Source organism: Gopherus evgoodei, chromosome 1, assembly GCF_007399415.2.
Source record: "Gopherus evgoodei ecotype Sinaloan lineage chromosome 1, rGopEvg1_v1.p, whole genome shotgun sequence".
In the NCBI taxonomy this organism is placed as follows: domain Eukaryota; kingdom Metazoa; phylum Chordata; order Testudines; family Testudinidae; genus Gopherus; species Gopherus evgoodei.
In genome coordinates, this window is record NC_044322.1 from 155,506,209 (window position 1) to 155,531,333 (window position 25,125).

Consider the following 25,125-nt stretch of genomic DNA (forward strand, 5'->3'; position numbering starts at 1 on the left):
ATCTGATCCTTAATAATCAATTTACCTTCAAACCAGAGAACCTGCTGACAGTTCTAATGGCTAAGCTGTGATGGGAGATGTTGAGTATTCAATCTGAATTATTGGTATTTTAATTATGTGGTTTGGGTCTTCCTGGGCATCCTGCTCCCCCCACTTCCTTTTCCAGGACATCAGGATTTCAGCTACAATCACGAAGAGTAATAATTTGTACACATCATGCATTTTTGCACCTATTTTGGATTGTCACATGTAAAGGTTACATCACTACTTTATTTTCCTTTGAGAGGAATTGACAAATGAGAACATAAAATGTATACTGAACATTCTAAGAAAAAATTTAAGTGATCTGAGTATAGTTATTGGTACATAAATGTCTGGGAAAGTATGGCAACATTTCCATCGATTGTCCCATTCCGTACATACAAAATAATCCTCTTTCTGCAAGTGCTTTACATTATCTAAATTGACTCAGGAACAGTACAAGAAAATGAGACAAGTATCTAAACTGTTTCTAGCCTTCTGATTTAGGCCATATCTACACATGCAGTGCTGCTGTACTAATACAGCTGAGCCGCTGCAGTGCATCTGGCAAAGACATTCTATGTCGACAGGAGGGAGCAAGTGGCATAAGCTGTGTGACTAGCAATTATGTTGGTGTAACTTATGTCGCTCAAGGTTGGAATGTTCACACCCCTGAGCAACATCAATTTTGCCAACATATGCAGTATTGTAGGCGCAGCTGATTTTAAAAGAATCTGGCCAATGATTGGGGTGGTGTTTCTTTCACACAACTCCAAAGCTTACCCGAGGACCATACTCTCTATCTTCTGGGTCATATTTAGCACAAAAACATGACATGGAAAATTATAACCTTTTCCCCCATTCTTTTTATGTAGACCATTACATGCACAATTCATCAAGAAAATGTTTTGATGCCACTTTAAGCAGCTTAGTTCATTTTACATCCTTTCTCCCTTCACGCAAAATACAGGCACCTTTATAGCAGTTTTTTCCTTTTCATTTCAGCAAGGTTGGTTTCCCACTATTACTTTTTTCAGGGAACCGTTTTTAGATAAAAATTATTTTAATAAATGGGAAAGCATACTTTAAATGAGAAAAAAATGTAGGGATAAGCACAAGGCAAAAAAACCTAAACAAAAAAATTGGAACAAGGAGATAGTGAAGGAAGCAAAAAGAAGCAAATATTTTTCACTGGCTCCTTACTCATCCGAAGCAAGAAAGCAATGAAAGAAAAGTGTAATTAGATTAAAATGGAAAAGAATGTTCTGTGAGGAGGTTTCACAGAAGCAGAAGCCCTACGCCATATTGTATATCATCATCATCATCCCCCCATGATGCATTTTACTTCAATATCTCTAACAGTGTCCGTGGATTAATTTTAAACCTAATTACATCTGTATTTGTTTTGCATTTTAATCTATTCATGAAATGGAAGCTGGTGGACACAGAAGGCAGAAAAAATAAGCTGGAAACTAGAGATCTTAAGACTACAGTTTAGTATGAGAACATTACCTAAAGTAAGTTAGGCAGTTTCAGTGTAGTCTTTGGAGACGGCACTTCATATTCCAGGGTTACCAAAAGTTCCTCTCCCTAGTCAACTAAGAGTACAAACTATTTACAGCAAGCTATCATCTTCACTGGAGTCACCCTCCTAACTAGACTTATAGAATCATAGGGTTAGAAAAGATCATTAGCAGTGCTTAATTTGTGCCAGGGCTGAGTCCTGGCACCACTAGACTTGGCAGTTCATAGCCCCAGCACCTCTGGGCTTGCTGTGTCAACTATGAAAGTAATAAAATTGCTTGAGCCCAAGCACCTTTTTCATTAAAAATTAAGCATTGACCACAAGGGTCATGTAGTCCAGTGGCTCTCAACCTTTCCAGACTACAGTACCACTTTCAGGAGTCTGATTTGTCTTGCATACCCCAAGTTTCACACACAAAGACCACTTGCTTACAAAATCAGACATAAAAACATAAGTGTCACAGCACACTACTAATGAAAAATTGCTTCCTTTCTCATTACCACCATATAATTATAAAATAAATTAACTGGAACATAAATATTGCACTTACATTTCAGTGTATAGTATATAGAGCAGTATAAACAAGTCATTCTCTGTATGACGTTTTAACTTGTACTGACTTTGTTAGTGCATTTTATATAGCCTGTTGTAAAACTAGGCAAATATCTAGATGAGTCGATGTACTCCTGGAAGACCCTCTGCATACCCCTGGCTGAGAACCTCTGATCTAGTCAGCCCCTGCCAAGATTAGGGTTGCCAACTTTATAACTGCTGGAAACCAGACACCCTACCCCACCCTGACGAAGTGGGTATTCATCCACGAAAGCTCATGCTCCAAAACATCTGTTAGTCTATAAGGTGCCACAGGACTCTTTGCTACCCCACCCTGTGTCCTGCTCTTTCTCCCAGAAAACACCTCCAGTCCTGCCCCAGCCCCACTTGCTCCTCCCACCCATCACTCACTTCCTCCTGCCCCAGGTTTCACCTGCTACCTGCAGAGCCAGGCGGGGAAGAGCTGATACGGAAGCTGCCTGCCCAATTGGGGCAAGGTGGAGCAGAGGGAGGGGATAGTCCCTGGAATGAGGACCGAGGCAGGGGTAATCAGGGCACAGCAGGATGGGGGTGGAGTTTGTCCCCAGAGCAAGAGGCCAGGGCATGGAAATCAGGGCAGAGGCAGGACAGAGATCACACAAACACACAGACACACACACACACACGTTGGAGAGGCTAGAGCCAGCCAGCAATTTTCCTGAGGGAGGCTGGAGTCTAAGGCAATCCCAACCAGATCAAATTGCAACATGGTGCCTGCTTCTTGTACAGCAGAGTTTACTTCTTCAATCCAGCCTGTGATAACACTGGCCACAGTGGGCTGACAGGGAGAACCACCCAAAACAGTCACAGATCCTTAATGAGATAGTCAGTAAGAGGGGAAAAAGAGAGACTCAAGTCTTTCCTTTTGCCTCTGGCTTTTGTTCATCCCACTCACTCTCAAGCCTAAATGGGCATCAGCCACTGCAAACACCTCAAAAGGAGAAGAGCTGAGGGCACGATCTTGCAAAAAAAAAAAAAAATAATAATAAAATCCAGGAACAGGGCTGGGAATTAGCCAGACATATTGAGCCAAACTGTTAGTCAGGCCTGGTCTACACTACACAGTTAGGTCAATGTAAGACAGCTTGCATCGACCTAATTATGTCAGTGTACAAACTACAGCCTTGTCCCACTGATGTAAGTGTCCTACTATATCATCATAACTCCACCTCCTTGAGAGGCACAGGGCTTATGTCGGTGTAGTTAGGGTGACAGTGTATGCGTAGACTCTGTGTTGCTTACATTGGCTGTTGGCTGTCTTGTCAATTTCAGTGCTCTATGATGAAGCCGTGAAATTGACAATAAAGCTGTATAGCTAGAGCCCAGCTGCCCTCGGCTATTTGGGGCTGTGGCCATCCAGCTCCTCACTCCTGGTGGGGAAGTGAGAAGGCGGAGAGCTGCATGGAGCTCAGAGCCCTGGCTCTCAGCCTCCCACATTGCCCCTCTTCAATCAGTGGAAGTGCTCTGCTGAGAATGCGCACCACCAATGGTAGTAGGATAGTGTGGACATCAGCCACTGCAATAAACACTGTGGTGGCTGTAAGTCGACCTAACATAGGTCAGTCTAGATCTGTAGTGTAGATATGTGCTCAGAAATTTGAAATGGCATTTGGAGTTTTCTCCAGAAAAAGCTCTGCAGCAGAGGGGTCTGATTGACCGCCATATGCTGTGGAGACAAAAAATTGGGAATTTCAGAGGAGAGGGCATTCCCTTCCTTCCTGTGACTGACAGGGCTGGTTCTGTCTAACAATGCAAAACAGGCTGGCGTACCCATTATAATGGAACCCTGAATCTTGGCACAATGAAGAAAGTATAACATAATCCTATTCAGATTTTGATTTATAGGTCTTTGGTTTGTTAGTGAGGGCCATGTGACCTCCCTGGATCTCTGTGGCATTATTTAGTTGAAGCTTTGGAGTGGTTAAACTAAGAATAGAATAAGGATATTGGCAAGCTTGTTTATACTTTGTTACTAATTTATAAAACTTCACTGGTTAGAATGGAAAGAGCAATGTTTATGCTCCACAAATTTCATCTTCTGAGCTGGTATAAATCCATCAACTGAGCTATCTGAAAATAACTTCTGGACTGAAACCGCCATATTAACAGAATCCAAAACCAAAGCAAAATAACATGCTAATAGACAGGTCAGAGACCATAAATATCAAAGCAGCATTACAGTTTTGAAAGATATGCTTCTTGTAGAAAGCCAGAGTTCCTGCCATGAAAAAAAAAAAAAAAAAGGCAGAGGAATAGCAGAAGCTTTGTAAAAATAACTGGTATGGTTTAGATTTGCAAGTGAAGTAGAAGCCAAACACAATTTGAAATCCTATGCATAAAATTGTGTCAGGGATTGTGCAATCTCTGCTTTTTTCCCATTTTATGTAAGATGGGAAACGAATACTATTTACAGCATCCAATCAATTGTTGCTTTAAACTTTAAGGAAATTTTAAAAAGCCAGTCTCCACTATAGACAAACTTATCCTTGTTTCCTCATTTTCAGAGACACGTCTATGTCCCTCACTAAAGATGGTAATTTACAAAGCACAAGCCAAAATTTTTTGTTATATCTACTGAGATATCATCTAAATGCCTGTCTTACCTAAACCAACAATACTTTATTGTAGCAAAGAGGCACTTCTGCTAGAGTTAAGGTTAAGACCAGCTTTCTCTTTAAAGTTCAATTGTTTTAAGCGCACTAAAATGTATTTCAAAACAATCCATGTAACCAAATGTTATGTGCCTCGGGGCTCCGGATAGGGTAAGTGATACAAATTTTGGGTCACTTAGCCAAGCGAGTTCCCAAGACACAACTGCTAGATAAAAAACAACTTTTTCTTACGTTGACACATTCTGGTAACTTTTTGCATACAGATGGAACTCAACCAGGATTCAAAATCATCACATCAAGGTCATGATTAAGGGTTACCTCAACAGAGTGCATAGCACCGACCAGCCCTTTGCAGAAAATCAAATTAAAACGTTATTTTTAAAAAGAGTTTGCTTCTCTAGTTAGGTGCGTGCCAAGCGGTTATAGGCTCACACACCTAATCATGAGCCTAATGGATTACATTGCATACGTACAGAGAGAAAACGAATTATCTGGAAAGCTACTTCTACATCAGAGGACCCGTGTGGCTCCCACAAGTGAGCTATGGTCACTGAATCCAAGCACCATCCAGGCACTAAGTCACAATCCAACCCAGGGTGGAAATCTGAATTTAAAGTGGGGAAAAGAGAGACGTCTTGCTCCAACCTGACACTGATGGGTGGGTTGTGTTTTTTTTTCCAGGGGAAGGGGAGGGGTAAGGATATAATCAAATTATTTTTGTAAGAAATTTAAATCATGCGAATGCTTGTTGACAAGGTTAGTGAGATGTGAAGAGAGACTGGAAAGAAGGTATGGGGGTTAGTAGCAGGAGAACTAGAGGAAGACAGGGGCAGGGCAGCTTGTTAGCGCCAGTCTCCTGTACTGTATGTGTATGCCAGGATCTGGGGACCCTGTCCCTTTAGGGAGCTCTGAGACCTTTTCCCTGCCCTCTCATGTGAGCTGGGATCTGAGGGGCCTTGCCCCCAATTGGTTTCTGAGTCCTTCTCCCTGTGTGGGTGCCAGGATCTGGGGTGCCACTGGCCATCTATGGTCTGACCTCCCACATTCCACCTTGTCATGTTAGCTGGGTTCGGGGGAGAGGGGTGTCCCTGCCTTTCTGGGATGGACAGGGCCCCCCTCCATAAACCACTATACGAACTGGGATGTGGGGTGCCTTGTCTTCTCAAAGGAGGTCTGAGCCCAACTCCCCTACCTCACCCTCTCACCCACGTGAGCCAGGATCCTCTGGGTAGGGAACTTCCAGCTGGCATGCTAAGAGCATGCACCAACAATAGACTGCTGAGGCTGAGAACACATAGCCAAGGGAGGTAGTGTTGGCTCATATAAAAAATGTATGTACTTGGACTGAGGCTGAGATGGAAATAGGAGACAGATTTGTTGAAAGTCTATGGGTAAAGATAAAAAGGGGTAAAAAAGGGTGATGACATGGTAGGGGTCTACTACAAACCACCTAATCAGAAAGAGGAGGAGGCTCTTTATAAACAGCTAACAAAACCATCCAAAGCACTGGACTTGGTGGTGATGGGGCACTTCAACTACCCAGATACACCTCCACCCCAACAGAACACGACCCAATATAACATGAATTCTGATATAATGCGGTAAAGCAGCAGGGAGCCCCGGGCACTTTAAAGCGCCACCCGAGCCCTGCTGCTTTACCGCGTTATATCTGAATTTGTGTGGAGCCCCAGCCCTTTAAATCATTGCTGGAGCCACGCTGCCAGAGCTCTGGCGGTGATTTAAAGGGCCTGGGGCTCTGGCCACTGCGGGGAGCCCCAGTCCCTTTAAATCCCCACCCAAGCCCCGCTGCCAGAGCTCTGGTGGTGATTTAAAGGGCTCAGGGCTCCTCCAGTCAGTCCAGTCTGGCACAGCGTACCGGCACTCACATTGCCCGGGTCCTGGCCACCAGTCCAGGAGGCTCTGCATTTTAATTTAATTTTAAATAAAGCTTCTTAAACATTTTTCAAACCTTATTTACTTTATATAGAACAATAGTTTAGTTATATATTACAGACTTATAGAAAGAGACCTTCTAAAAACGTTAAAATGTGTTATTGGCATGCAAAATCTTAAATCAGAGTGAATAAATGAAGACTTGGCACACCACTTCTGAAAGGTTGCTGATCCCTGACCTAGATGGAGCTATTATAAGGTGGATGCATAACTGGTTGGAAAACTATTCTCAGAGAGTAGTTATTAGTGGTTCACAGAGAAACTTGAAAACAGGTGTTGTTTTCATTGCTCTAACAGTGGCATATGATACAATATGGCACACTGGCCTGCTCGTGAAGGTATCACGGGTCCTGCTACCTTGGGTCAAAGCCGTCGTTGAACTGTTCCTCCAGGATAGGCAGTTCAGAGTCCATATGGGGAAGAAGACAAGTGCTTGGAGACAACAGAGCAATGAGTTACTCCAGGGCTCTGTGCTTTCTCCAAACCTTAGATCAACGACCTGTCAACAATGGAGTCACAAAAGTTCATTTATGCAGACAACATCTGTTGTGGTATCCAGGCCCAGATGTTTCACGAGCTTAATGTCATCTTAAACTGGGACACGGTAAAGTTAGCTGACTACTGTAAGACTTGGTGCCTCCAGCCAAGCATCATGAAAACAGTCTCCAGTTTGTTCCATTATCATCACACCAGCGCAAACAGAGAACTGAATGCTTATCTGAATGGTCAGGAGGTGAAGCATGAAGTAGAACCGGTCTATCTAGGTGTGACCTTAGACTGCACACTGAGTTACCATGCCCACCTGAAGAAGACAGCAGCTAATTTTAAGACACGTAACAATCTTTAGCAAACTGGCAGGTTTGTGCCTGGGATGCCTGTGCTCCAACTCTGCAGATGTCAGCTCTTGCCACCTCATATTCAGTGGTGGAGTACTGTGCACCACTATGGAGGGGATCGTCACACACCAAACTGGTGGATATGCAGTTACATGGCGCCATGTGCATCATCTCCAGCACCCTGTGTCTGACTCCACTTCCAGGGCTTCCAGTTCTGAGCAATATTGCTCCTCCTTATATCAGACAAGAGATTCCCACTGACAAGCTACTGGAGAAAGTATGCGCCAAGCCAAGCCTGCCACTGCACAATAACCTTTTAAAATACTTGAAATAGTGTGATGGGGCAAGGCCAGATGGCTACAGTAAAGTACTGAGAAACAGGTATGTTAGCCCCAGGCTAAACAAATCCCTAATACCCTGGTAACCAAATGGCAGTTGCTCCCGGTTAATCAAGGCACCTGGGGCCAATTAAGATCTTTCTAGAAGGCAGTAAAGATAGCTACTTTAATTAGAACACCTGCAGCCAATCAAGGCAGGCTAATCAGGACACCTGGGTTTAAAAAGGAGCTCACTCCAGTCAGGCAGGGAGGAGCCAGAGGAGAAGGAGAGTGTGTGAGAAGCTGGGAGCAAGAAGGCAAAGAGCTGAGAGTGAACTGCTGGAGGACTGAGGAGGACAAGCATTATCAGACACCAGGATGAAGGTCCTGTGGTGAGGATAAAGAAGGTGTTTGGAGGAGGCCATGGGGAAGTAGCCCAGGGAGTTGTAGCTGTCATGCAGCTGGTATAGGAGGCACTATAGACAGCTGCGATCCACAGGGCCCTGGGCTGGAACCCGGAGTAGAGGGCGGGCCCGGGTTCCCCCCAAACCTCCCAACTCCTGATCAGGCACAGGAGGAGCTGACCCAGACTGTGGCTTCCACAAAAGGGGAAGATCACTGAGGTGAACAAATCCGCCAATAAGCGCAGGACCCACTAAGGTAGAGGAGGAACTTTGTCACAATAGCTAATACTTAGTCCTGCCATGAGTGAAGGGGCCTGGACTAGATGACCTCTCCCTTCCAGTTTTGTCAAGTATGGGGCTGATCAGAGGTTCTCAACCTTCTTCTTTCTGATGTAGTCCCAGAACTCTCCCCAACATGCTGTAAAACTCGAAAGCCCACCGGTGCCACGAAAGTTTCTCTGCATATCAAGTAGATTAAAAGTCAGGGCTGACGTCTGAGAATGAACTGTAAACATGTGGGATAAAATCTGCCTTGTCAAAGTCCTCCCCCCTAAAAAAAATATTTTATTAATTTACTAATATCATCTTAGTACATCAAAATATTCAGAAGGCACTGTAACTATTTGTGGGGAAAAAAGAATTACACATGCAAAGGCTCACAGGGAGGGGAGAGGTGATTGAGATGAAAGAGCAGGTGGAAGGAGATGGGTTTGGATGGGTAACACGGGATGGGGCATTATGGGAATTGGCAGTAGGTATTAGATGGGAGAGGTTGAAGAATGTGAGGGGTAGCAGAGGAAGTTGGAGTTCTAGTGGTGGCAGGGACCTGCGATCCCTACCCCTCTGCTAGGGACCGAGCCACTCTCCCTGCCCTTCTGTGTGAGCTAGGGAAATGGGGAGTCAGAGACTGAAGGTAATGCAAATTTAAACATCTGAAATCCAGAAAAATAAATAGTTATGATACATATCACACCTGTGCAGGGCGGAGGGGCCGACCAGAGTGTACGGGGGAGGGACTTGGTATAGAGAAGAGACAGATAACTAAATGGACTTGCAGAACAGTTGGGTAACCCTGGCTGAAACAAGGCTAGGCGTCACAGATGGGCATGGGTAATGGGAGTGCGGGCCCAGCTCAAGGTAAATAACCAAGGAAATGAGTGCACAGTAACAGAGGATCTGAGACAGCAAGGAGCAACTTCTTATATGTTAACAGCTTCTAGGTGGCAACTAATAGCTTAATGGGAAGGAGGGGGCTGGAAATGTTGGCGGGGGAGCTACAGGTTGCAAGGAATTGTGCGGCAAGAAGTGGAGAAGACTGACACACATTTTCTCACACACTTAAGGTTACTGTAAACGCCATGTGATGAAACTGTCAAGGTTTGGGGGGGGGGGACACCATGGATGAAACTTCTCTCGTCGGTCCTGTTAGCAACTACACATTGCAAACATTTCCAGGCATGACCATTATCCCCATTCCACTATAACAAAACATATAGGAGGGGGAAGAAGCTCCTAGGAACCACATCGCAACTGCGTGAACTATTGGAAAGATCACTGGACTGATACTATTTCTAGCTCTGCCACTGGCCTGATGAGTGACCTTGGGCAAGTCACTTCACCTCTGCGTACCTCATTTTTTCATCTGTAAAAGAGAATAATGACAAAGTTTGTTAAGATCTACTGATGAAAAGTGCTGTATAAAATCTGGGTCTTTTTGTTATTACTGAGCCACATTATCAACTGCAAAGTTACCTGAGAACTATAAGTGTCTAAATGATCATTAACTCCTCCAACACATTTCTTCCTGTTAAACATCCTCACACACCTCTAGGAAATTTCCTGATAAAAACCATTTATTAATGCAGAATTAAGGTTATCCAGAGATATCTCATGCACTTTCAGAATGTCATGTTCAGCAAAACTCAAACCTCTAAAAACCAGGAAAGATCGGGTACAAATCAATACAATATGTTGGAAACTGAGAGGCACCTGGTGAGCCTTATAGTCATTTCTCCCACTGATCAAAGCACAAGTCCCTACAGACAAGGCCATGACCATTCCTTGAATCAGCTAGTAGCTACTTGATCAGTCTCAACTTCTTTGCAAAGAGACAAAAGCTATATAGCTTCTAAACAGCCCTGCACTGAAGAAGAGAAAACAGTCTTGTCACATCTGTAAAACGGGGAGAGTAAAGTTAAACTTTGAGATCTACTGATGTAAGGCACTATATAAAAGCTAGGTCTTTTTGATAATTACCTAGAAACAGTAGTGTTATCAATTGCAAACCTATATGAAAACTACAACTGCCTACATGACCATTAACCTCTAACAATAAACATTTCTCTATTTAAAAAGAAAAAAATAGGAAATGGCATGGTAAAAATTTTTGTTAACACACAATTAACATTGCCTGTTGATAGCTCGTGCCTTTTCAGAACACGTGGTTTAGTAAAACTAAAACTTCTACAAACCAGGAAATACTAAGTTACGGTAAACATCCACCTAACCTTAACTGTGCCATTTTTGAGTGACACCTCAAGCACCCATACCACACACACTCGCACTCTGCCTTCTCACCGTAATAGACAGGTGTTACCTGCACTTACCCAATGTTCAAACACTGAGCCTACTCCCCCAGCATACCACATTTGCATAATATAATATACAAATTCTGTACTGAAATGATGTAGACTGGAACCTCAAGGTAAACATGCACTTCTTTTCTTTGAAAACTACACACATGGGGGGACACAGATGCAGATAGTCTCACATTACAATCATATCTGTAATACTCCTCAACCTAATCCCCAGATCTCCTCCCAACACAATCACAGTTCTTTCAAACAGTTTCAATTCATTGCTCCACCAGTAAATAAAGTACACTAACACAATGAATTCAGCTACAGTGCATGCAGATAATTCCCAGTGGCTTAGGGTGACCCGATGTCCCGATTTTACAGGGACAATCCCAATATTCAGGGCTTTGTCTTATATCAGCACTGATTATCCCCCCCGCCCCCCACCCCATCCTGATTTTTCATACTTGCTATCTGGTCACCCTACAACGGCTAGTGCAAGTTCCATGCAGTCAGAGTTAAGGACACGTGGGCTTTTACCTTAACTCTGTATTTCCTAGTTTGCAGAAGTTCGAGTTTTGCCGAACTTGACATTCTGGAAGGACAAGAGCTATCACTAGGTAACCTTAAGTTTGCATTAAAGAAGTTTTTTTCCATTTAATAACATCCTAAATGGTACTTCGCCAATTTCCACTTAAAGCAATGGAGTAAAGAAGTGGATTGAAAATTATTTCACAACATTTTATATCCCCCAACACACAACTTCTAACGAAGAATAATTAAATCTTACTTTATTTTAACACTATTTTCTGAAATAGTACATGTTCTGACATTTTTTTCCTTTCTAAGCACTTGATCCAACTTCCATTAGAAGATGGAAAATGGAAAAATTCCAATTGATTTCAACATACAATGGATTAGGACTAAGTTCCCCGTAAGCTGCACAGTGGTGCAGCCACGCAAAAGCCTATTTAGTGCTGCCTAGGCACTTACGGAACCTGCCCAGGGACCTGCCGCAACTGGCTATCCTTCAGCCCCAGCCCCAGCACTCCTGCAGAGGGGACAGGCGCCTCTCCCCAACAGCCCAGGTACTGCTGTGAGGAGAGAACACTGGGGAGAGTCCTCTTTCCCCACTGTATCTCCAGAGCACCCTCCTGCATCCCAAACCCCTCATCCCCAGCCCCACCCCACACACCTCACCCCCTGCACCCAAGCCTCTGCCCCAGCCCTGAGCCCCTCATTCCCGGCCCCATCCCAGAGCCCACACCCCCTGCACCCAACCCTCTGCCCCAGTCTTGAGCCCCCTCCCACAAGAATTCCTTGACCCCACCCCCACCACATGAATTTTGTTGTGTATACCAATATGGAGGTGATGCGTCACTCATCACCTCCATAGTGGTACACATGACAAAATTCATTCTGCACATGGGTGGGAAAAATTAGAGGGAACACTGGATTAGGCCCTTGAAAAGAAAAAATAAATCTATGCAAGACACACACCCAGTGCGCAAAACTGCCTTTCAAATGTAGACAAATTTTGTAGACCGTGTGTGTTATGATGGTATCAGTCACCATTCGGGGTAAGGATACAAAATAATGTACATACATTGATTTCTCCTGCCAACTGGCTAAAGAAACTATTAGCATAAGCTTTAAAATCCTTACTTGAATAAAGAAAAGAGAAGGAAGAATGCTACAGAAAGCATGATGAAAGAAAAGAAAAGAAAAGAAAAAGAAAAAGAAAAAAGAAAAGAAAAAGAAAGGCATAGTAAACGTTTTACATGAGACATAAAAGTATCAGAAATAAGGACAACACTGTTCGCATTTCTGTTTAACAACAATTTAGAGCATTACTATTAACAATTATCATCTGAAATGACATGGATTATTTTGGTATTCTTCTTAGATTTTTAAAGACTTCACTAGCTTAATAAAGCATCGCTAATTTTTCATGTTTCCATGACAGAATGTTCTAGAAAGTATAGGATAACCTCATTTATACTGATATTTAAAAATATTCAAACTGTTTACATCTTCTCATATACGTTTGTATATTGCAAAGGACAAAGAATACAAAGTGACAACAATACTGCAGTAGTGTGTTATCATGCACAATACCCAGTGTTAATCCAGTAGATCATGCAGCCACTTGAACAGTGACAAGGTATCAATAGACTGTATTAGAGCGGATGAATTGCAACATTACAGAGACTGATAAAACACAATATGCAAGACTGTGAACACTAATGTTTAGCTCCAATAAATATAATATAGATTGAATTCTATTAGGTGTCAGATACCATTACAAGGCATTAAATGAAATTCTTCTATTATAAAACCATTGTAACCATATGCATAGCCACCAACTAATTTTTTATGTCCATGTATGTAAGTGCCACACATATGGAGTGTACTTTTGGAAAGAACATCGCTGTAAATAGGTTTTTCCTTACAAGCCAACAGTAACTCAGATAATATTCCACAGCATTAATACTAGTAACAACTGCTATTCAGAGACGACAGAATTTTTTCAAAGCTTGATTGTTTTTGTTAGAGCAAAGTCATTTGCACTGCTACAGAGAGAGAGAGGGAGAGAGAAATCTTTGATTATAATTCTGTAAAAATTCACTCCAGGCTGAAGCCTCTTACAGTAAGTACAACAGTAAGTTCACAATCTGGTTATCTGTACCATACAGGTACACTCATAGCTGAGTAGCAGGGGCATTGGCACAGTATACACAAATACTGGTACCAAGAAGTCAGTACTGGGTGAAGTGCAGACCTCTGCCTGAGAAAGTACGACATGTTCAGAAATCAGGTTTTGTGAGGGTGTCAGAGGAACCTGATTTGGGCTCTCGACCTATTCTTTGCCTGAGTAGTCTGAAGAGAACAATGCCTTATTTTACTACATCCTAGGAAGGGTAACCTAGGCCTGTGCTTACTGTGAGCATGATGTTCCTTCCCACTCCTTTCAGAGACTGGGTGGAGGAAGACAGCTACGTTGTCAGTCTCAGTATATGAGGGTTTCTTTGAAGAGTGAGCCCAGGGAACTGAGCTGTAGCTCACAGGAACAATGGACAGAGGAAGCTGGTTCAGGCCTGGTAGGTCCCTTCCGCTGGTCCATAGGAGGCTCTCACTGAGTGCTCCATGAGAAAAAGTTTAACATTGGCCCCTCTCACCTTCTGCATCCTCTTGGAGAAAAAGCGACAGATTGAGCAACTATAAGGGACAGGCCCCATTCTGAAAGGAAAAAGGCACCTTGAGTGCCCTTTATTGAACAGAACAGCTACATTAAGGAGGGGGATGTTCTGAACTCCAGGTTTCAGCCAAAGCAGCAAAATCTCAGCACCTGGAAATCCCTAAAAATAACATCCCTTTATTAGTGTTATCCCCAAACTAGCGTAAAAAGGAGAACACTACTTTGACTATACAGGGCCGCCCAGAGGATTCAAGGGGCTTGGGGCAAAGCGAGGGAGCTGTGGCGCTTGTACATACCCGGCGGTGGTCCGGGACTTCGGCGGCGTTCGGCGACAGGGGGTCTTTCAGTCGCTCTGCATCTTCGGCAGCACTGAAGGGCCTCCTGCTGCCGAAATGCTGCCAAAGACCCGGAGCAACTGAAGGGCCCCCAGCCACCAAAGACCTGGAGTGACTGAAGGGCCCCCTGCCGCCAAAGTCCTGGAGCAACTGAAGGGCCCACCACTGCCAAAATGCCGCCGAAGACCCGGACTACCGCCAGGCCAGGGCTCGCGGGGCCACTGTGGGGCCCAGGGCAAATTGTCCCCCCAGCAGCCCTGTGACTATATCACTACATACACACACAACAATCAGAAAAGTTGCAGAGTGCACAGAGAAGCAGACACTGCAGATGTTCCGTTTTACAGCTATAGGCAGTAAGAAGGAATGGAGGGATAGTTGGGCTTACTCCACCCTTTACGTCCTCGAATGTACGTGGAGGGTAGCGTGGTGGTGCACAAGAGCATCCAGGGACGCTGCTGTCCAATAGAATCCAGTCTCATGCACATGAGCACCAGAAGTACAATACACATGGGCAACCATTCAAAGAACACTATCATCTTCCTTGGACATGTGAAGAAACTGAACTACTCATCCACCTAAAATAAAGTTATATCATTTTCAAATTTCAGTCAGAAAAGGCTTAGTAGTTTGCCCTAAACCAGTTTGGGTGAGGTAAGAATTTTGTTTTTAAAAATGTTGTATGGGTTGGTGGCAACCTTTTACGTAGAAACATCAGCTTGGTATAACTTTTGCCCCTTTTATGCTGAGGATTTTTCAGCACAGACAACTTAAGGGCTCATAAGGAATTACTTCCTAAATCCAGACTGCTGAAAAGAATATACAGATGTACAGAAAGGAAATAAACTAATAAAAACATGTCCATCTCCTGCTAACCAAAAGTACTTCCTCTCCAAAAGGATTCTAGGCAGGATTGAAGAGGTCTGAGACAACTTCTTTTCTAGTACATAGTCCTATAACCAGACAATCATGAAAACTATTAAAACTTGAGCAGATTTAGCAGGATGCACTCATTTCCAAGTTTCAGATGCAGGAAGTCTTTGGTTCAGACTTATGTGGAACACTGAACAAACAGGATCTTCTAAGTCAGCAATTAGGTACTGGAAGTCCGTCACAGAAAAACAACTGCTTTACAAATAAACAGCAAGAATTTACTTAAAAGTCCTCCCTTACCTTCTGTACTTAATCCAGGACTTGAGGTGAATTTTGCTACATCGACAATCTTGACAGCAAACTGTTGCCCAGTTTCTCTGTTGATACATCGCCGCACAACACTGAATGGACCCCTACAAATAAACAAACAATAAAAATAGTCAGTTTTTCTGCATTAAAAGAATTACAAACTATTTCATTCTCCTTTGTGTGTTTAGCTGTACAGTTCAATTATTTCCTAACACATGTAAGGTTACATTTTTGGACCTATAATACCATGCGGAAGGTGTGTACCTCTTACCCACACTGCCCACCACAAAATGTAATTGCTACTAGAGTTTAATGTAAACAGAATTTTACAAACTTGATATTTTCATTTTTAAAGTTCATAAATAATTTATTTCATACAGTTTGCTTGTAAAGGATACAACTAATAGAACCCATGCAAAATCATACTATTGCTAAAATGAAAATGTAATTTGTTTATTATGATACAAAACAGTATGAAAAACACTGCAAAATAGCTTTATATTTCTATTACACAGATTTACTATTACTACATTTAATTCTAGAAAATTTTGTGAAACATATATTCTAATAGGCTCAAATTCTGCTCCCGTACTCATTCTATTGATTTCAGCGGGAATTTGCCTGATTAAAAAAAAATAATAAATTCTGACTGAGGAATCCAGAATATGGCTGACTAGAAGTACGGTTTAATATAAAGAGAGAGTAAAAAATGCATTCAATTCTGTTATTTTTTAAATGACTATTAAGAAACACTTAGAAAGGATAGTTTAGAACAGTCAAGTCTACCAAAAATGTAAGTTAATCTTTCCACATACATGACGAGCCAATAAACCAATACAGGAGACATGGGAATTTTAAAACTCCAGGGTAATAGAAATATATCTCAAATTTTCTCTGATCTTTATTTCTTAAAGATTGATCATGGAACCAAAGAAGCTACACATAATAAAAGATTTATTAGATTATCTAGTTTATACACTTAACAATACTAAATTCAATCCTGCAGAAACAGTTTGCAGTTCAAAATAGCTGTATGTGCCTTAATTTTTTCCAAAATCTACATTCAGAATGATTGTATCTCTAAAAAATGCCACAATATAGGGATGAGAGACAAGGTGGATGAGGTAATATCTTTTATTGGACCAACTTCTGTTGGTGAGAGAGACAACCTCTTCAGCTATACAGAGCTCTGTGTGGCTTGAAAAGTTGTCTCTCTCACCAACAGAAGTTGCTCCAATAAAAGATATCGTACTCACCTTGTCTGTCTAATATCCTGAAACTGACATGGCTACAAATAAACACAACAATATACAGTTTATAGTTACCTCGCTTCTATACAGATTTCGCTGAAAACTGATCTTTAAGTGTCATAACCCAACACACCCATTTTTGGAAGTCATCTATTAATATTAGGATTTAACTTTAACATGCTTGTTGGGGACGAACTTGGTATAACCCCGGTAATTCGGGAGAATGGAAGGCCATGACAGCCGATGAAGTTCTCTTGTTCTGAGCCATAGTGCACCAGCTCCTCCATTTTGAGTTTTACTCCTCCATGTTTGACCTCAGGTTGCGCTTGTTGGGAGGGGCTACTCCTACTCCCTCAGTTGCTGGGTAGATTTAACCTTTGGGCGGGAAACTTAACTGTTACTAGGCAGACTTGGCCTTGGATGGGGACTGTGTGAGTGACAGATCATGTTATGTGTATCAGTTTTGGTTCCAGTATAAATAGTTATGTTAGCTGTTTGTTTGGCATGCTTGACCGGAGTCCTATGTGGCTCCAGGCGTCTTATCTGAGCTCAAACAAAGTTTGGTTACTTCTCCACCCTGGTGTGTTCTATTGGTTGCGAAGCACACTGGGCAACAGACCCAACCGTTGCCACCCTCGGGCACTCTGTGCCGGCAACAGTTTTTGGCGCCCAACGTGGGGCTCGAGGCAAAATTGTGCCTTGCCCGGACTCCTCCGGTGGCCTCGACAGAGACAGAGACGCGTCAGACCGACCTCGGAGGACACAACGGTGCAACGCGATCGTACAGTGGAGAAGTAAGAGGGAGTTAGGGTAGATCGGTTCCCCTATGGAAGGTAGACGTCAGTAGAGAACCGGTCCCTCCAGATTGCGGGGTGTACAGCGAGATAGAGCCGGTCCCCCTTGGACAAGGTAAGATCAGTCTGGTTTATTCCTGATTCTTTTACCTTCTGGTGTCCTAGGCTATCTGGAGTGGTTGCCCAAGGCTGGGGACGCCCAGTCGTTGTAATTCCCATTAAACGATAGAATGTCATATAATGGGTCAAGGGCATGGTATGGGGTGGCAGGAACAGTGTAGGCCGCTAGAATGCATTCTAAAGTATTGGAAGGTTTTTGGGTCAGACCCACTGAGGAAACAGCAACTAAAAAGGTACTGTACAGTTGACTGGCCTCAATATCGGCTAGAGAATCAGGAAAGGTTGCCACCAGAAGGATCACTTAAGTATAACACGATCCTTCAGTTGCTTTTATTTTGTCAGAAAACCGGTAAATGGATGGAACATATGTATGCACAGCTATTTATGTCGCTGAGAAGCAGGTCAGATATATTGCGTGTTTGTAATTTGTTGCATGATTGTGATTTGGATCCAACTGGATCACTGGCTGAGGTTTCTGCAGTTACTGAAAACCCCCTCAAAACTGTAATGTCAGAACCGGTGTCCCCTTCGGCTAGTGCACCCCCACCATCTTATGAGTTGATGCGTGACAGGAATATGTCTGTTACTGAGGCTGCAGGTTTGTATCCCCTTATTACTGAGACTGTGATTGCCCGTCCGGGAGCTGAGGGGCAATGAGCCACTACCATGCAAGTCTACACCCATGTACCTTTTAACTCTGTGGACTTGGCTGCGTTTAAAGCGCAAGCAGGGGAGTTTTCTACAAACCCCAGTCGTTTCATTTCAGTCTTTGAAGGATGTTTGGCTAGCCATAAGCCAGATTGAGATGACTGTAATATCCTACTGAGAACTTTATTATCGGAGGTTGAACGCAATCGGGTGGTGTCAAAGGCTAGGGAGGAGGCACAGCGTAGGCATGAGAGGGATCCACAACATGTCCTCAATCCTGAGGAAGCGATCTCTAGGGGAGACCCTCATTGGAACCCTAATAACCCCTTGGACTATACTCGTTTGACTGTTTATAAGGAATTACTCCTATATGGTCTCAGACATTCTGCAGTTAGGCATAACAATTGGGCCAAGCCTTATGAGGTATTACAGGAACGAAAAGAGAGCCCGGTTGCCTTTTTACAGCGTATTCGGGATACCATCAGGCAAAATACTAGTGCAAATCCTGATGACCAGGCTACCGAGGCAATAATAAAAGGCATTTTCACCAGCTGTGCAGCCCCTGACATTAAAAAGAAGCTGCAGAAAAAGGAGGACTTAATGGGTCTGTCTATGGCTCAAATCTTGGAGATTGCAAATAAGGCATATACTCTAAGGGATGAAGAAAAGGAGAAAAGGCAGGCCAAATTGATGGTTGCAGCAGTATAGGCAAATACTGAGGAAAGGCCACAAGGAGGGAGAAGGGGTCAAGGTATGAGGGGCCGTGGGCGAGGGCATCCAGGCCTACAGGAGAGGCGCTTAGGCCGAAACCAGTGTGCCTTATGTCGCAAGGAGGGACACTGGAAGAACGAGTGTCCCACCAGGGGACCCATCCCCTTGATGGGAATGGAGGATAAGGACTAGGGGTGTCAGGGGAGACGGACTATCCCACCCCCGGAACCTCGAGTAAAAATGCGGGTGGGAAAGCTGGAGATGGACTTCTTGGTAGACTCAGGAGCAGCAAGGACAGCTGTCAACCAACCCCTCAAGCTGCCTGTTGAAAATTCCTTAACTGTAATAGGCGCCACGGGAAAAGGAACCAAATGCTCGGTGTATGCCCCTGCTGAATGTGCCTTGGGAGACAGAAATATTTCTCATCGATTAATCCACCTCCCTGACTGTCCAACCTCTTTGCTGGGACGAGATTTGTTTTGCTGATTGGGAGCCACCATGCATTTCACCCCAGATGAAATAACTCTCACCCTGCCCCCTGAGAATGCCTGGATGATGGCCCTTAAGCTTGAACCTCCAGCTATGCAAGCCCCTGAGTGGAAGCAATGGATAGATCAAGTATACCCACTGGTATGGACAGTGGGGATCCCAGGGAAGGCTACCCATGTGACTCCTAGTACTGTCCAGCTCCTACCTGGAAAAAGCCCCGTGCGAATTCGGCAGTACCTGATCAATAGGAAAGCAAAAAGGGGGCTACAGGATATTATAGATAAGTTCTTAAAGTATGGTATACTTAGAGAATGCTAGTCAACCTGGAACACTCCCATTCTGCCAGTAAAGAAGCCCAATGGTACATACCGGTTGGTACAAGATTTGAGAGCGGTCAATGAGCATGTTAGGACACTGCACCCTCTTGTTCCGAACTCCTATACCTTGTTAGCTTCCATAGGAACACAATATACCCATTTCTCAGTCCTTGATTTAAAAGATGCCTTTTCCACCATTCTTGTTGACACATCTTCCCAAGAAATCTTTTCGTTTGAATGGGAGGGTAGTAACAGAGTAAAAAAAGCAGCTTTGCTGGACAGTTTTGCCACAAGGGTTTAAAAATTCACCCACCCTTTTCAGCCAAGCCCTGGCTAATGATCTAAAGGAGTGGAGTAACAAAGAAGAAGTCCTCCTTCTACAATATGTCGATGATCTGTTAATTGCTGCCATAGGAGTAACCCATACACACCCATAACCCATAATTTAAAGCTACTGTGAGCCTTCTAAATTTTGTTGGACTCCGAGGATACCGGGTAGCTCAAAGTAAAGCTCAAATAGCACTCCCAAAGGTTCGATACTTAGGTTTCCATATAAGACCAGGGGAAAGGCAGCTCTCTAACGAAAGAAAAAAAGCCATCTGTTAGATTCCTCCACCGACTAACCGCAAGCAGCTTAGAGCATTCCTTGGTATGGCAGGTTTTTGTAGGATATGGATCCCAGAATTTGGACTGTGGACTAAGCCACTATATGAAGGTCTCAAGGGCACAGAGCAAGACTCATTTCACTGGTCTACAGAGAAGGACACGGCATTCAAAGTCTTAAAGAGAAAATTGATGAAGGCTCCAGCCCTAGGTCTACCGGATCTCTTGAAACCTTTTCAGCTTTATATACATGAAAGAAAGGGAGTGGCTTTAGGAGTATTAACTCAACTCTTTGGCACCTGGAAGCGTCCTGTGACTTATTTCTCAAAGCAACTTGATCAGGTAGCAAAAGGATGGCCAGCATGTCTACGAGCAGTAGCAGCAACAGCCATAGTGCTCGAAGAGGCTGAGAAGTTAACTCTAGGGGGAATGGTGCAGGTATATACTCCTCATATGATGCAGGTCATTTTAGATACCAAAGGAGGACTCTGGTTTACTCAGGCTACGGTAGCTCGGTACCAAGCCAAGCTCCTGGAAAATCCTGAAGTCACCATACAGACCTGCTCTTCCCTTAACCCAGCTACTCTCTTACCTGGAACAGAAGAACAGGAACATGATTGTCTTGAAACTATAGATACTCAGTATTCCAGCCGTCCTGACCTTAAAGACCAGCCCATCCTGAATGCGGACTGTGAATGGTATACAAATGGAAGTAGCACAGTTGTTAATGGACAAAGGAGGGCAGGATATGCGGTTGTAACCCTTCGTGATACCATGGAGGCAGATTCATTGCCCACTGGAACATCAGCCCAACTTGCAGAGCTGGTAGCTCTAACTCGTGCACTCGAGCTGTCACAAGGAAAACGAATTAACATTTTCACCGATTCCAAGTATGCCTTTGGAGTGTTGCATGCACATGCAGGATTGTGGAAACAGAGGGGGATGCTAACAGCTCAGGGCTCCCAAGTTAAATATGGCCCTCAGATTCTCCGACTCTTGGCTGCAGTACAACTTCCCTCAGAGGTGGCGGTAATGCATTGCAAGGCTCATCAAAAGGAAGACCAGGATGTGGCAAAAGGAAACGCTCGAGCAGATAGAGAAGCCAAACGAGCTGCCAGCTTAGAGCCGCCGCAAACTAGGGAAGCCTCCATGCAAGCCCTCATCCCAGTAGTAGACGACCTCTCAACCCATCAGTATACGCATGAAGAACATAAACTAGCTAATAATCTGGGCTTGAAGCAAAAGGACGGATGGTTTTACACCACTGACAACAAGGTGCTCCTTCCAAAGGCCCTCACCTGGCAGGTGTTAAAAACCCTGCACCAATCCACTCATGCAGGAAGAGAGGCTCTAGTCCAGTTAGCAGAAAAGTATTTCCTGGCCAATGGACTTCGACCTTTGGCATCCCAAATACAAGCAGATTGTCTGGTGTGCCAGAAAAACAATCCTAGATCCGGACATCAAGAACAACCAGCCACCTACTCCAGGCCCAGGCTTGGTGTGGCAAATAGACTTTACTGAACTGCCCGTACCCAAGGATTCCAGTACCTGCTTGTCTTAGTGGACCGGTTTTTCAGGATGGCCAGAGGCATTTCCATGCCGTAACTGTACTGCTAAGACGGTAGCCCTCAAGTTTGTTAAGGAAGTTATTCCTCGCTTTGGATTACCTTTGTGGATGGAATCTGACAATGGACCCCACTTCGTTTCACAAGTTGTTCAACATGTAGCTACCGCCCTCTGCATCTCCTGGAAACTTCACACCCCATGGCGACCCCAAGCCAGTGAAGTTGTGGAACGAACAAACCAAACTCTCAAGAGACATCTTTCAAAAATCTGCCAGGAAGCCAGCTTAAAGTGGACTGAGGCATTACCTCTCTCTTTGCTCCGTCTTCGTGCTCTTCCCTGGGGTAGGCTAGGATTAAGTCCCTTTTGAATTTTGTTTGGGAGACCATGGCCAATGAATGGAATACCAGTGCTGGCAGGAGAGTGGGTGATAGGGGATAAAATGTTATCTCAGTATATGTGCTCGTTGTCTGCTGTTCTTCTCTCTCTTCACAGGTTCACTAAGGATTCAAAACCTATCCTGCTAGACGTGCCTGTTCACTCCCTGCAGCCTGTGGATTCGGTCCTCGTTCCCACCTGGAAGGACGAACCCCTACAGGAACGGTGAAAGGGACCACATACAGACCTGCTGACATCCCATACGGCAGCTAAGGCTGAGGGACATAAGAATTGGATACACCATTCCCGACTCAAGGTAGTGAAGGATTCCCCGTCATTGGATCAGTGGACTGTCCAGTCTGCTGGTAACTTGGACAATACTGACCTTGGACTTAGATTATTGTTTAAACGACACAAAGGTCAGAAAAAGGACATTGCACCTATCTGAGGGGTGGTAAATTGTACAAATTTTATTAACTGTGACTTTGAATTCTGAGTTCACCGTGTTTTATTCCCTACCCTTCACCTCAGGGAAACGTTATGGGTTCAAGCCCTCAGTATGGTGTGGTATCATTTTCCCTTGGTAGGGCATCGTTCATGCTTTTGGTTATGGTCCCTCTAATTAGGACCCAAATGCATGTGGGTTGGGGTTCTAACACTCCTTATTTAGCAACCAACACCTATGAGGCTCTAAAGGTTTCCTTTGCCTGAGAGTTTAATCTCTCCCAACTGCTGGATATGCTCTCAAATCCCTTACCATGCAGCAGGGTTACCTTGGAGGGCGATCCCTAAGAATTGGTCTGATGATTGCCAATGGTGGTTTGCTTCCGGGGGAAACGAGTCTCGTTACACACATAATGTTCCTGGATTAGAACCCGGTTTGCCCAATCTGTTTAATAATTGCTCCCATGAACAACAATATGCTTTAAGTAATGATTCTTGGCATCCTTTTGGCAATGTCTCACATTTCCCACAGCCTATCAGGTTGCGTTTGGTTCCACCAGGGCTCCTCTGTTATCAGCAGTCTGTGACAGCAAATCATACTTGGTTTGTTGGTAACAGTACTTGTCAGTATTGTGTGTCCTCTGTGGCCAATGTTTCTATTCCTCTCTTTAATGCCCCAGGTCAGGACACTGGAGAAGGGTTCCTATATTTCTCTGCTAATAGTTCTCTCATGATTCAGCAGGGATTTAATGGTATGGTGGCTAATGGCCAATCCTTTTACATCTGTGGTAAATCTGTCTATAAGTGGTTACCACATCATTGGCATGGAAGTTGCTGTGAAGGATTCCTTGCTCCTCCCCTTCGTGTTTTAGACCAACCTCCACCTGGTCGTCCCAGACAGCGTAGATCTCTGTGGGCTACCCCAGAGCCGATTAGAGAAAGAGATAGGTTAGGTATGATCCTCCTTTCATCCTATGGAGTAGGACGAATGGCTCAACTCTACCGTAGACTTTCAGTATTCTTAACCCAGTTTGCTAATGAAATCTTAGCCATAGAGAAAAGCCTCAGTTCTGAGCTCTACCAACTTAGTCTTTTAGCTCTGCAGAATCGACAGGCTCTAGACTATGCCTTGGCCTCTCAAGGTGGAGTTTGTGCACTTATTGGGGATGAATGTTGTACCTATGTCCCAGATAACTCAGTAGACATGAATAGGCACATACTATCTGCTAAACAAGCTTTTAGTCAGTGGAAGGCTCAAGAACAAGCTCCTTCCCTTTTTTGAATCCCTCTTTAATTGGTTACCTAACCTTGGTGGGGTAGGTTCAGAATTAACTCGCTTTTTGATAATAGGGGTAGTGTTATGTTTACTTGCTCTACTGTTACTTACCTGTTGTAAGGTTATCATGGGAAATGTTTGTTCTACAACCTCAGTCACACCTATGCTGATGGCTGGTCACCCTCAGCATTCCCCAGACCCAGATTTAAACCAAGTGCTGTCATCATTTTATGAGAAGACTCAAACAGGAGCTTTTTGAGTATTCTCAAAGGAGGGATTGTTGGGGACGCACTTGGTATAACCCCGGTAATTCGGGAGAATGGAAGGCCATGACAGCCGATGAAGTTCTCTTGTTCTGAGCCATAGTGCACCAGCTCCTCCATTTTGAGTTTTACTCCTCCATGTTTGACCTCAGGTTGCGCTTGTTGGGAGGGGCTACTCCTACTCCCTCAGTTGCTGGGTAGATTTAACCTTTGGGCGGGAAACTTAACTGTTACTAGGCAGTCTTGGTCTTGGGTGGGGACTGTGTGAGTGACAGATCATGTTATAATGTGTATCAGTTTTGGTTCCAGTATAAATAGTTATGTTAGCTGTTTGTTTGGCGCGCTTGATCTGAGTCCTGTGTGGCTCCAGGCGTCTTATTTGAGCTCAAAAAAAGTTTGGTTACTTCTCCACTCTGGTGTGTTTAATTGGTTGCGAAGCACGCCGGGCAACGGATCCAACTGTTGCCACCCTCGGGCACTCTGTGCCGGCAACATTCTTAGCGCTAACATGCTGTGCAACAAAACTCAACTTTAATTTGTAATATTTTCACATAAATTGCATCCCACAATGCTTTAATGTTAGATAATGCAATTACCCACTACTGGGTAAACTACTAGGTACAGACATCGGAGAAAATGTTTTCAGATAAGTTTATGGGAACATAGGAAGGCAGTGGTCACAAAGAAGGTATATTTTATTTTATTTTTGTTGTTGCTG

General features: G+C 43.9%; 1 protein-coding gene across 11 annotated transcripts in view; it reads right to left on the reverse strand.

Annotated features, from left to right (window-relative positions):
- Positions 1 to 25,125, reverse strand: part of CASK (calcium/calmodulin dependent serine protein kinase) — a 415,898-nt gene that overhangs the window by 249,339 nt on the left and 141,434 nt on the right. For all 11 annotated transcript variants that reach the window (XM_030576389.1, XM_030576372.1, XM_030576320.1 and 8 more), the window contains exon 2: positions 15,543 to 15,655. In XM_030576389.1, the coding sequence (XP_030432249.1) occupies positions 15,543 to 15,655 (113 nt within the window). The remainder of the gene's footprint in view (positions 1 to 15,542; positions 15,656 to 25,125) is intronic.